The sequence below is a fragment of the Malurus melanocephalus genome, unplaced genomic scaffold (genome assembly GCF_030028575.1).
Source record: "Malurus melanocephalus ecotype Western Australia unplaced genomic scaffold, MMel_1.1 scaffold_282, whole genome shotgun sequence".
Classification (NCBI taxonomy): Eukaryota; Metazoa; Chordata; class Aves; order Passeriformes; family Maluridae; genus Malurus; species Malurus melanocephalus.
In genome coordinates, this window is record NW_026623514.1 from 778,319 (window position 1) to 791,078 (window position 12,760).

Consider the following 12,760-nt stretch of genomic DNA (forward strand, 5'->3'; position numbering starts at 1 on the left):
TTTATTTATTTATTTATTTATTTCCTGGTCTGGGCCGAGCTGGGGGCAGCGCGTCGCGGTCACCGCATCCCCGCCGGCTGCGGGGGGCTGTTACCAGCCTGGGCATCAGCCCGGGCTTGGAGTGTTTATTGTTATTTATTATTGTTCTCCTTAGAGTTTCTTTGGGAGCAGSCGTGTGTCCCGGCAGGTGTCTTCACCTTGGGGCTGGGAGGCCGTCAGCTGCCTGTGGGGTGACCACAGATCCACCCAAAACCTGTCCTCACCTCCAAAACAAGGGCAAAAAATACCCCACACGCTGTCTATGAAGGGAGCTCTTTAGTTTGTTCGGGTTTTTTTTTTTTTTGTGTATGAAGTCTTCTCCAATTAATTTTACCAGGAGGAGGAGAAATTTCTTACTGGTAAATAAAAGGAAACCAATCCGGCAGTGGATTTTCCATCATTAGTGCTTTGGATAAGCCATGGCTCCCACAGTGCGTTTATTTCTAGTGATTAAATAAGAGGATAATCATTGTATAAAGTAGTAACAAAAACCCAAACCTTGGGCTTTTCTCCTTGGGCTGACAAGCATAAWTCGGGAAAGGGCAAGTCTGTACAAGTAAGGAGAAGGCATTAGGATGTGAAGTGAGAGGCCTTTACCGGTGCTTCGAGACACTTCTTTCAGTAGCATTTGTAATCTSTTGAGAGGCTGCTTATGCGAATGTGAATGAATGGTGAAATTTACATTTGTTTTGTGTTACATACAAACTGTTTCAGAAACCTGAGCTGGAAGTAGCTGTGAAATGTATTAACAAGAAGAACCTTGCAAAATCACAGACTCTGCTGGGCAAGGAAATAAAAATCCTTAAGGTAAAGGCAGACTGACTTATTTTCTTCAGTCTTTGTTCTGTATGCCCTTTGTTGCTTCTAGCTTATGGTAGTTTTTTTTTTTCTTTTTCTAGGAATTGAAACATGAAAACATCGTTGCCTTGTATGACTTCCAGGTAAGTTCATTCARTTATGTCAAAGCATTCTAAATTTGGGAAAGATTGAATGGAGTTTGTGAAATTTCAGCTTCTAACAAATGTTTGTGTTCAGATGTGTATTCTGGGGGGAGAAAAGTGTTCTGATAAGTTGGGGAAAGATAAACAAATAGAGCAGATCATGTGTTAGTTGTTGGCTGGACCACATAACTCGTGTGCAGTTGGGAGGTGGGTGCTTCTACTCCAGAACGTTAGGCAGTGAAATGAACTATGTGGTGAATATATGCTGGAAGCTCTTAAGTTTCAAAATAGAGATAAAATTAACAGTAGTTATTTTTGGCATGCCCAGTTTTTATTATCTTTCTCTGGTCTGGATACCCTCCCTGAGAAAATTTCCTAGGCCATGTTAAAATAGCGTGAGCATGACTTTGTAGCATATGATTGTCTTCAGCTCCAGACGATTTTAATTTGCATTTTTTCTGTTGTCCTTGTGGCCACCACTAAGTGTTAAAAACTGCAGCAGACGTTTTTAGATTACTGTGGTTTCCCACAGTTGCTTTTTCCTTCAAAGTCAGCCTGGGAGATCTAATCTAGAGGGGCTAAAACCGATCTGCTGTGAAACGCAAATGACTTTTATTCGTTTATTCGTTAGTCGTTATCCAACGAGTTTTTTTTTTTTTAATTTTAAATTCTTGAATGTTTGGTTAAATCCTGCTGGATAACGGGGCAGGTTTTCTTTGATTTTCGTGATGCTTTTTAAGAGGTAACGCCGCAGGATGCAGAGCATCTTTTAAGAGATGTTGGTGGCTAAGGGGCGAGTGACCACTGCGCCGCCGGACCCCCGGGTGGCCCTGGCGTGGCTTATCGCGACTGTCCTTCCCTGTCGCTGATATCACATGTCCCGCAGGCCGCCGTGTTTGTTGACATTCCTYCTTCTCCCGTGGATTGGCTCCGGTGGCCTCCACGTCAGCCCGGCASTGAGTCCCAGCCCTGGTACAGCAGTGCCTGCTGGGGGCTGTAGTCCGCTTGTGTCACCCCTGTGTCCTGTAGTGTGTCCCTCCCTGCCCGACCAGAGGTGCCTCGGAGAGTTTTTGATGCCTGGCGAGAAGGGGATGGTTGGGGATGTCAGGCTGCTCTGGCAGGGAGCAGGATTGCTGCTTGGAAATAYCTTTTGCGTTGCTCCTGAGCCAGCCTTCAGAGCTGAGCTGGGAAAGCAGTGTTAGCTTTTGGGCTGATGAGTGCTGCAGAGTAGCTGGGAAAGCCTCCTATGAGCACAGGCCGCTTGGGGTATTGCATCTCATGGTTTGGTGGATTTTTTTTTTTTTTTGTTCTCTGTACCTTCTAAATTTACTTAATAACTTTGCACTTGATGGAGTGAGTGGCTGSTCCTGCACTTGATCTATAGTTTGCGTTTGTATCAAGCATTTATGCTGCTGGGTTTGCTTATTGAGATCTTAAAAAACTTGTGTTAGATTCCTGTCCCTTCTTCATATTACTGCTGAGTAGGAAGCAGCTYRAAGACATTTTGTGSAAAAGGAGYAGTTTCATCACTGTTACAATAATAGTGATGTGTTTTTCTCCTTTTGTGGTGAGCTTTATTCAATTCAGTGTTTAGCAGCGTAGTCTTGTGAGATTTTAGTAAGAAGATGTGCAAGATGCCACAAAACGGGAACTTGAGAGTGGTCCTGGGCTCAAGACATGCCCAGATTTATGTTCAGTTACCAGCTTTGTCACAGAGTCCTTGGATGACCTRGGTAATTTGATTTCTTAGACAAAATGAGATTATTTAGGGGGCATTGGGTGTGAACTCTCCTGTGGTGTGAGGTGATCTGTTACCACACAGTCTGATGCCGTTAGCCCACATATGTTGTGTGTGTAATGTGTTTGAATGTTCAGCCTTGCTTTGTGTATGCTTAGGAGTTGTGTGAGAGTAAATTACCTGCAAAGGTARAAGTGCAGGTCAGTGGAAGGCTGGCTTATGCCCACCTTTCCTTACTAATTACTCCCCTGATACCAGGTCAGTTATTCAATTCATARCTGCATATGTATTTACCCTCAAAAATACTGTATTTGCTGTTAACGGAGTGCTTGTAAACTTCCTAAATAGGTTTATTCTTATATTACAACATAGAGCAAAAGAGAAAAAATACTTCCTGTGAAACTTACTGTTRCTCTTTAGCTTTGTCTGTCACTGCTTTTTGTGTTTTCCTTTCCTCTGCTCTGCCTGCCACCAGTGGCTCTGACTTTTACTCGTGTGTTTCTCGCACACAAGGAAATGGTTACCGAAACCACAGTGGCTGTAAGCGAGTGATTAGACCCAATGGTGCTTTAATTTGCATTTTCCTGGTTAAAAACTCACGGTAGCCAGACCTCTCACAACGTGAGATTTTTGATATGATGCTWGATTTGCTCCAGACAAGCACTTGCAGTACTGATGTTTAGTACTGACAAGAAGCTCTCATCCTGGCACCCTTAATTTATCCTTTAAATTCAGGAAAATTGCTGTGTTCCTTCTCATTTCACAGATCTTCGTGATGTTGGGTCCATAAATAATGACGAAATAAGAAGCTTCCTAGGAATGAATGATACTGGTGAATGTTTAATGCATAAAAGCGCAGTGACTGGACTTTTATAGATCCCCTTGCTGGAGTGCTTAGAGCRGCATCAGTACATGAGAATGGCTCACAAAATGAAATATGCACATTCCCATTATTATGTGCTCATATATTAATGAGAGGTGCTGTTAATAGTTTAGGATCCTAATGCAAGAGCCCCTGCTCAAAAAGAGGATAAATCTTATTGTATCACATGTGTAAAAGTGCAGTCTTTTCATGTCTGTATGGAGCTGTGGTGCAGGTTTTTCCTAGGCACAGGAGAGGTTTGGCMGACAGTCAAAACTGTCTTCCACCACGTATGGGGTGTATTAATTGCTACTGAGCACTACCTGACACCTCAGCTGGTTTGCAGAGGGGCTGCAGCTGGGGTCCCCAGTCTGCAGCAGTTGAGGGGAGTACAGTGGTCCAGAGGGACATCTGGATACCAGAAGTCTTTTTTACTCTGAGAATGAGACCAATGAGACCTTGTTCCTCAAGATGGAAATTAGTAGCAACAAGGATACAAATCATGGTTTCTGCCAAATGAGGGCTTGGTATGGAAATGAAGTTTCTTGGAAAACTGGTCTCCAAGATCTGAGGATGAGTTCAACTCTTCACAGTCATTGACAAGGAAACCTTAGCACATGTGGTCTGGTGTAGGGGGCTTGCTTTGGTTTCTTTTGTGTCTGAGGGTGTTGAATCTGTGATCAGACCTTGATTAGCTGAGAGGGTTCAGTGGTGGGACAGGAAGGGAATCCCGAACTTGTCAAATCCTGGAAGCACTGTGTCCCAGAAAACTTGCAGCATTATGAAGAAGYTCCTATATGCATAGATAAGATTTTTGGGTAGTGGGAGATTCTGGGTGGGTTTCCCTCCCTGTTCTGTGCCAGCTGCCCCAGGTTGAATATATGCCTATGCTGGTTCTAGGGCAGAAAATCTGCTAAATCTGGACATAAGACATGCTTTGGATATTAGAAAGCATTTCCCTGCATGAAATAAGAACAAGGATTATTTTACTGACACATTTTCCCTAGTTGTGTGCCGTGAGGTGAACTTGCTTCTTAAAGGAGCCTGGCTGTGATTGTGCTTGAGTGGGTATCAGATGGTTATTGTGATTGGGGTTTTTTTTTCCTCCCAGTTTCTGCAGGGGTGGGATGGACTGATTGCAGTCCATGGCTGTTAACATCACACAGGACACCGGGCTGTGACGTTTCTGGCTCAGCCTATGCCACCTGAGGGTCTGCTTTCTACAATTTGGTGACAAGTTGGCTTGTTGTACTCACCAGTTTGGGATGAGCTGAGACAAATGCTGAGCTCAGTCATCTAGTACAGACTCACCAAAAAATATTTCTGCAGCGATGACTGTATCACYTGGAGACAAAGAACACAGAGTCCTTGCAGTGCAGTTTTTCTTGTGCACATGGATTAAGGCACGGGTGGCAGAACAAACACTTCTCAGCTTAGTGATCAGTCACCCTGGGCTGGTCTTGAGAGCCAGGTAATGACAGCCTTGTGTTGCTGCTGTGTAGAAAGTCCTTGTGATCAATAGTTTTGTGGCTGCTGGGCTGTGATGTGCTGTGCTGTGCTGGCTGCACCCATCACYCTTTTCTGACACAGAGCCTTTAGCTGCTACTGTGCATCTTGTGTACTTGCCTCCCTCTGTCCCCTGGGACCCCTGGAGCTGTGTGTCCTTCCATGTGCCCTCCAGCCCCTCTCAGCTCCCCTGCAGCTCTGCACTGATGAGCGTGATGCCGGATGAATCAGTGCTGCTGCAGTGTCACCTCATGCCTCGCCACCTCTCGTGCCACCTCACGCAGGATCTTYTGCTCCTCAGGCGCTGCTGTTTACGTGTCTTGGGAGCCAGGGCTCCACTGAGGCACTTGGAATGACTAAAGAGGCACTCTGTGTCTGGGAGATCRCTCTCCTGAGGTCAGGCTGCCTGCTTAAATCCTGTTTTAATTCCATCCCCAAGTGAAGCTGGCAGGTTGCCTGGTGWGTGGGTGTAAAGTGCAGCTCTCTGACCCGCCAAGCAATCCTCTTTCTGTTTGTGCTGCGGACAAGAATGGGGTGTCTGCTATCCTGCTCCGTCAGCATCCTCGCATCTGTTGAAGGGAATCACTCTTACTGAAGATTGGATCTGGCTTAATTTAGAGCTAGGAGGGGAAAGGGCAAAAACCCAGCCACCCTCTGCCAGTAGTTTTATAGGGTAATGCTTGAGGGTTTAATGGACCAGAATGGCCAGGTTTGTGAAGATTTGGGAGTTCTGTAGTATTGAACTTTGATTTARTGCTGGCTTCCCCAGCCGAGTATCCCACTGTGCAGGTCACAGAAACATCCAGCAAATGTTGACCACTAAATATAGACCTCAGTCATGGGCTTTTTTTAGAGTGAGTTGTCTTGCCACATTTCTGAAATTATGATCACTGTTTTACTCATGCTGTGTGTGGAGTACATACCTGTGTTCCTCTCACATGATTAAGGTGTCATGGAAGAGCTGGCGACGTGGTGGTTAATGGCCTCCAAAGCTCCTGTGGAAGGTAGCATTACTCAGACTATAATGACAGATTAAGGAATGTTTCCCAGGAGTAATCGGAAACTGGAGGGCTGTTGTGTTCGCAGTTTGATAGTAAAGCTCTTCTAGCTGCTGTTTGTGCTGCTGCTCTTGRAGCTCCATCAGTGTTTCCACCATGAAAATTTCCACTCTGTAAATCCTTGTGATGATTGAATGCATTTGGCTGCAGTGRGCAAAGCAAGGTGGTGAAGATTTGGATGATGGATGGGAAGAGGTGTCTCCTAATATGTGGCTGGGTGGGATTAAATGCAGGTGGAAAAACACTGTTTGAGTTTATTTAAAATATTTATAATCTGAAACCAAAGCCTAATTAAAAGGTTTAATTTTGTGGCTGGACTGAACTTGCCCCTGAACTGTAAAACTGCAATAAACCTGTGTGTCTCAAAAGCTCATCTCAATGCTCAAGCTTGAGTGGAGAATTGAGAGTRCAGTTCACTTTCTTGTGTCTTCCCTTCTCCTCTCACTTTCCTGCACCACCTGCCTTCCCACCTGTTGATACCAACTGAAAAGCTTTGCRCAACAGGCAGACTGGCAAACAGAGGGTTGGTGTTGGTGGTAGGAATCCAAGTTGGATGGTTTGATTTGGCAAAACATGTAGAGAAGCTGGTCCTTGGAAGGGGATGTGGGTCTTCCATGAAGCAAACTGTCTCCATCCCAGAAGTGAGATAACAGTGGGAATGAGAAACTAAGCACAGGGGTGCYCAGCAAAGGTGGTGGTCTTTACAAAGGCAAGGAGAGGTTTTTGGTTTGGTTTTGTTTTCAGAATAAATATATATGTTTTWAGTTGGCTGGGTGGTGTTTTGGGATTTATTTTTTTCCTGTTGTTACTTACGTTCATGTAGAAGAAGCAAATGGCAGACTTGGTGAAAAATGAACATGAGTGATGTGGTCTTCCAAGGCAGTGTTTCTCAGGTGTAGACCTAAACATACTTAGCTTACGAGAAAGCATCTTAATTATCTTCAGATGTTATGTTTCCTGTCTGAGAAATGTATTAACAAATGCTCACAGCAGAATGCAGGGACGAGCCCTGCCCATAGATAGCTTTGGAACCTCTGCTGTGCTTAGTGTATAGCAAAGAGGCACTTTAATTGTGCATTATCTCCTGCTTTATAATGTGCAGACCTTTAATACTGCCATAAACACAGAGATGCTGTCAAAATGCAAAGCGAGGATCTCAGAGCCGCKTTTGTTTGCTAAGCAAGGTTGTTTCAAGGCGGGGTGATAGAAATGAATCAAATTGTGCATCACTGGTTGCTTAGGGCAATAATGTTCAGTCTGGCTGCAGGAGCACCTGGCTTGTCTCCTAGCATCAGAATAACAGGAGGAATTAGGTCAGCTGAGCTGGCATAGTAGGGATCAACCAGACAGTGTGGTTTCGGTGGGGGGAATGAAAGATGCATAATTTTAAGTCATTAGAGATCCCATTTAGCAAAGCATCTTACAAATCTGGAAAAGGGGAGCCTCCCAGTCGGCTCTGTGTGTTTTGGTGGCTTGGGTTTTGAGAGCTGCTGGTGTGATGGGGACCACAGGGAGTGGTGCCAGGCAGGGCTGGGAGGCTCTGGGGTGGGCTCTGCATGTCCCCATGGGTGCTGTGTCACCTCACCCTGCACACACCCCAGCCATCAGGAGACTTGCTCTCTTTATTTSCATTTGATGCTCTTTTCATTTGGTTGGCAATTGTAGCCAGCATATTAAATATGTTTAAAAGTACTCATTTCTCTGTTGTTTAAATACTGCAGATTTGAGCTCATGTTTCTCTGGCTTCCAGTAACTGGATTTTTYCCCTTYTTAAATTAAGACTGTTTTTATTTGCTTTTTTCTTTATACTCCTTGTTTCCACACCTTTGTGGTAACAACTGTRTTTGTTTTCTTAATTCTGGTAAATGAAGTGTGAAATAAATGGATGGAAAGGAGAAGAYTTGCAAAGGCCAGTCACTCATGCAGCTGCCATAGAAAATCCCAGGGAGGCTGGACCTCTAATGTTTAGGGTTGCTTAAAAAAAACCTACCGAAAAACCTGAACAAAACCAACTTCCTGCAGAGTATCAGACCCTTGTTTGGTATATGCCATTAAAAACCAAGTAATTCCAAACTTTGTCAGTGGGACTACATTAATCAAACTAGAATTAAACTTTGGGACGGAGTCATTTTGCTTATATTTGCTCATATCTCAATAAATGAATTTGTCTCAATGAGTGTGATTAAAACTGAAACATCCACCTCAACCCACAGCTCTCTCCCCTCTACTTCTGCTCGTTGGGGAGGCTCATAAARTGCAGCTTTAAGGTATGCAAGGATTTAATTTGAGTGCATGTGACTGAGCTTAAGGTAATGGGGAATTCAACCTTAAATGTTCAGTTTATGGTATGGCTGTGATACAGGAAGGAGCTGACGAATAAATACAGAAAAACAAATAGGATCTTGATTATTTTTGTCGTTGTTTTTAGAATTCTGAAGTTTCCTCTCTYGATAGCATTAACATAATGCATTGCCATTTGCAAAGGAGCTTGCTTTTGTTTGAAAAAGCTTCTAGATATTATTCTGCCTATTGGCAAAGGGGTAACTACTTCCTTCCGCCCCATGCCAGAAAGTCCAGACTTTTCAGGATTCTGCTGCTCTTTTTTTCTTCTACGTTCTGTTATCCCTGCTGCAGACAGATGTGGCCTGCATTTGTGGTCCTTGGGCAGTGGTGTCCCCCCAAAAGCTGGCTGGGGGGCCCAGATGCTGCAGGAGATGTATTTTTACCCCCAGAGCAACATGACTGCTGTAAGAAACGATTCCTTCTCAGTGCTCCAGCAGCACAAGTCTTAATTTGCTCTGATGTGCATGTTTTTGGTGTTGCCTGGAAGCTCTGTGACCTGTGAAACCCAGCATTTTGTTTCTGTACCCCATTAGGACAGGAATCCCATATTTTGGTTTCTGTGGTTAGGCTCGGTGGTGGCTCCAGCTGTGCTGTGCTGTTGCTGCTCTGCAGAGGTCTGCCTGTGAAAAAGAGTCAGGTTTTCCTGTCTGAGCTCTCTGCAAATACTGCAGCCATCAGCCATCCCACAGGTGTGCTGGAGCTCAGGGCTTTGGTCAAGGCCAGCAGTGAACTTTGTGAAGCCCAGCAGGGCTGTGACCGGCACTGCCATTGCCTGGGGACACAAGTGGGGCTGAAGGAACCTGCTGGAAGCTCATGTCCAGTGGAARGGAGGGATGGTGAAGTTTCTCAGGYCMCTRAAAGGCTGAGCTGYCTCCCCAGCAGTGCTCCTGTCTGGCTGTGGTGGTGTGAGCTCCCTGGCAAAGAGCAGCTCCACGGACATGACGTTGTCCTGTTTGTTTTCTAATGTCATGCAGGCAGACTTTAGAACTGTTGCCAGGGGGATGGGAAATACTCTCCCTCCCTTCCTGAAGCCTGTGTAGTACCAGAGAATGGTTTTCCTGCTGTTTTTAATCTGCCCTGAAGTACAACCTGTCCTGAAACAACTCATCTGTTTTACAACAGGGAGTACAGAAGTACCTGAAATGGGGCAGTGCTGACCCTTGGCATCATGGTTCTTCCACTTCTACAAAAATCTGCCTGCTGCAAGGCCAGCCATAAACCATTTTTGTTTAGAGCAAGCTGGCAGCTCAGAAGGAAGCAGAATGCAGTCATGGGCCAATGCAGAAGTTCTGGGCCTCTCTAGGTCCTGCTCCTGTAAARCAAAGCTGTGTTTGTTATGAACTGTTTTCATGACTCCAGTCCTACTTGTCAGTAAGCAATGACTGGAGACCATAGGTCAGAAGGACACTGGCTCCATGAGATCCTGCTGGCAAAACAGAAGGATGTGGTGTGCACTGGTTCTGCTGCAGCAAGTGGAGGAAGTAGCAAGGAAAAAAAGAAGTGGAAAAGCTTAGCTTTCARTTGGTGTTGAGTTATCTTCCACTGTCAGACCCTCAGCTTTATGTTGTGCTTCTSTTGTGTTGGTGCAGTTGGGTTAAGTCCTGGCCCTGTTTAGAAACATCCATGTGCAGCAAATTATCTTTGCCTGGCAGCATCTCTGYGTGCTGTTTGAGAGGTAGTGTTGGGCAGCTCGTGGGAGATATCTCCTGAGAGGCACATACCAAACATGACAGGGATGCCAGCAAACATCCAGGAGAGCAACAAAACTGCTCTTGAGAGTTGAGAGCCAATGGCTCCTCTACTGTAGGCAACAGGAGTCTTGTCAGCACATGGGTGTAGTCCTGGAGCTGCCTTCATCTTCAGAGTGTTCCTCCTGCATCTCCCAGTTGCCCTAGAGAAGATGCTTGTGTGAGGTGAAGTCATTCTTTGCTGGTTTTACCCCAGAGTCTACTACAGCATCGGTCTCACACAGATTGGAGAGAGCATTGCACTGCTGAGAGAGTCTTGGAGTGTTGTGTAATCAAATTTCCTCTTTTTTTCCCTTCCTGAGCACCTTTCTAAACTTGGTGGCAGGCTGAGTGCAGGGGTAGAGTGCAGAGGAGGATTTTTCTAAGGAAAATTCCTCTCCGAGACTTTTTAAGCTGTGGTAGGAGGATGACTAACTGTGGGTACACCCAGACATTTCCCTTTGGACACACCTAAACACACTCTTTCCAAGAAGAGGATCATGCCACCTTCCAGTATGGGTGGAGAGAAAATTTAAAGGGAGACAAGACTGTTGGGTCTTAATGTCCATGACTCTATGTCTCCCAATGTCACAGTGTAGAGTTTTAACAGAGCACAGTCTTGGGGTGTTTTATGGTGTGCTGCTAAATGARGTTTCTTCATTTCTTTGTCCTCCATCAGCAGATGTGTGTTATTTGTAGACAGCAGAGGCTGTTGCCTATTTTTACACTCAATTAAATTGTAACTTCATCGCTGGGGCCTCTGCTGCAAGAACAAGTCAGGCARTGGTCCAGACTGATTAATTATCAGCTTAATGCCTTTGGCAGAGGCGTTCTGCTRCTATTGTGGGGCATGGTCGGGGTACTGTTGCCCTTTGTGATGACAGGAAAAGTTAAGGGGTTGTGTCTGTGCTGTTCCCTTCATTGAGCTTGTTTAGTGACAGGATTAGGCTTGGCTGCATGGACTGGCACATGTGAATAAAGGGTCCAGAGGAAATGATCAGTAGCATTTCTTCAACAAGAGCGTCGGCAGAAATATAGCAAACTAATACTTTTCTTGTTACTGATGTGGAAACCAGTGGGTTGGGCGTTTTGCTTTGGTTTTCATGGTAGCTTGCAAGATTTAGCTTGCAGTRTTTTTTCCTTGTTTTGCTAATGAACAAATCATAAGTATAGTGAAGCATAAAAAAGGACAAGAAATCGTCTCTGCTGCTGAATCAGCTTGAGAGAAGTCCATCAGCCTGTTTGAGAAACCAGAAGTCTCTTTAGACAGCTGAATCTATTTTAAACACAGTAAACTCGACTGRCTTTTTCCAAACGTGGAACAAGGTYCTTRTTTCTGGGATCTTTYTTGAAATAAATGTTGGGTTCTGTTGGCAAAATTCTACAAATCTCTTTCTGGTACGTGGGTCTTGAAATGCTGAGGCTGCAGATGGGGAAGTTTGTTCTCCCTGCTAACAGGCACCTGTAATATGAAAATCCCCTTGCTGGATGTTCCTCTGCTGCTGTGGGTGCAGGTTCTGCCTGGTGAGGTTGGATGTTCAGAGGGTGCTYTTGCCAGGGGATGGTTGGGGGAGCCACTGACTTCTCYCCWTTYAGKCATTGCCCTCTTMWCWCWGSRWYSCWGWGWKAAGAGATAAAACCACCAAGGTCATGTTGTTGTTGGGAAAGTCAAGCAGAGCATCTCCCTTGCCTGGRCAGGTCCTTGTTTAACCCTGGTCACTGCACACAGTGGCTGCCAAAAATCAATGACTTGCTTGGTGATGTTTGTTTGCAGAGCCTTTAAATAATGTAGAGTGGAAAAATAACCAAACTGCACCGTGTRCATTAGCTGCTGGCCAATAAATTATTACAAATATTTTCTGGACTTGGCTTGTGTAAGCTCTGTTTCCTCTTCATTTTCTACACAGGCAATAATATACTGAATTTCCCCAAACCCTCCTGCCACTGTACATATTAATGTGCAGAGTTACTGAATTCTAATGATCACAGCCCCTTTAGCCAAGAAGTGCCTATGAAAACTGTTTCTGTGGCAGTGAAGAACTTGGTCTGGGCTGCAAAAAAACTACTTCAGGCACTTCTTGTGCCCCCTGCAGTGTGTTTCCTGGGGAGCCACCTTGCACTTCTGGCATATCTTGTATCTTTTGGTACATCTGAGGCTGGAGTTCCTGTAAAAGTGAAASTCTTGGGTTTCTTCAGCCTTGGCTTTTCCCTATTTATGTGTAGGACAGCAGGAGCTGATGAGCACTGAATGCTCCTGAGAATTCTCCCTCTGTGCTTCATCATGTGCAAAGCTTGTGATGATGTKTGGGGTTTTCTTGTACTTCTTCCCTGGGCTGGTGCTTTTAACCACAGACTGGTTTCCCACTTTAGCCAAAGGATGACTTCATATGTGCTGCTTACAGAGGGTGAAAAGCAAAGCCTGTTTAAAGCAGTGTTTGTCATGCAAGGAAATGCAACAAACACCTGCTCAAAGTATCACAGACAATTGTTTTTTGACCAAACAAGGGCACTTCAAAAAGCTCAGCTGGGCTTGGCAGTGAGAACAG

The 12,760-nt window shown here is 45.0% G+C and overlaps 1 protein-coding gene across 1 annotated transcript in view; it reads left to right on the forward strand.

The window, feature by feature from the left end:
* ULK1 (unc-51 like autophagy activating kinase 1) overlaps positions 1-12,760 on the forward strand; it is a 74,288-nt gene that overhangs the window by 1,824 nt on the left and 59,704 nt on the right. Inside the window, exons 2-3 of the mRNA XM_057376584.1 lie at positions 727-846; positions 939-980. Coding sequence (XP_057232567.1) covers positions 727-846; positions 939-980 — 162 coding nt within the window. The remainder of the gene's footprint in view (positions 1-726; positions 847-938; positions 981-12,760) is intronic.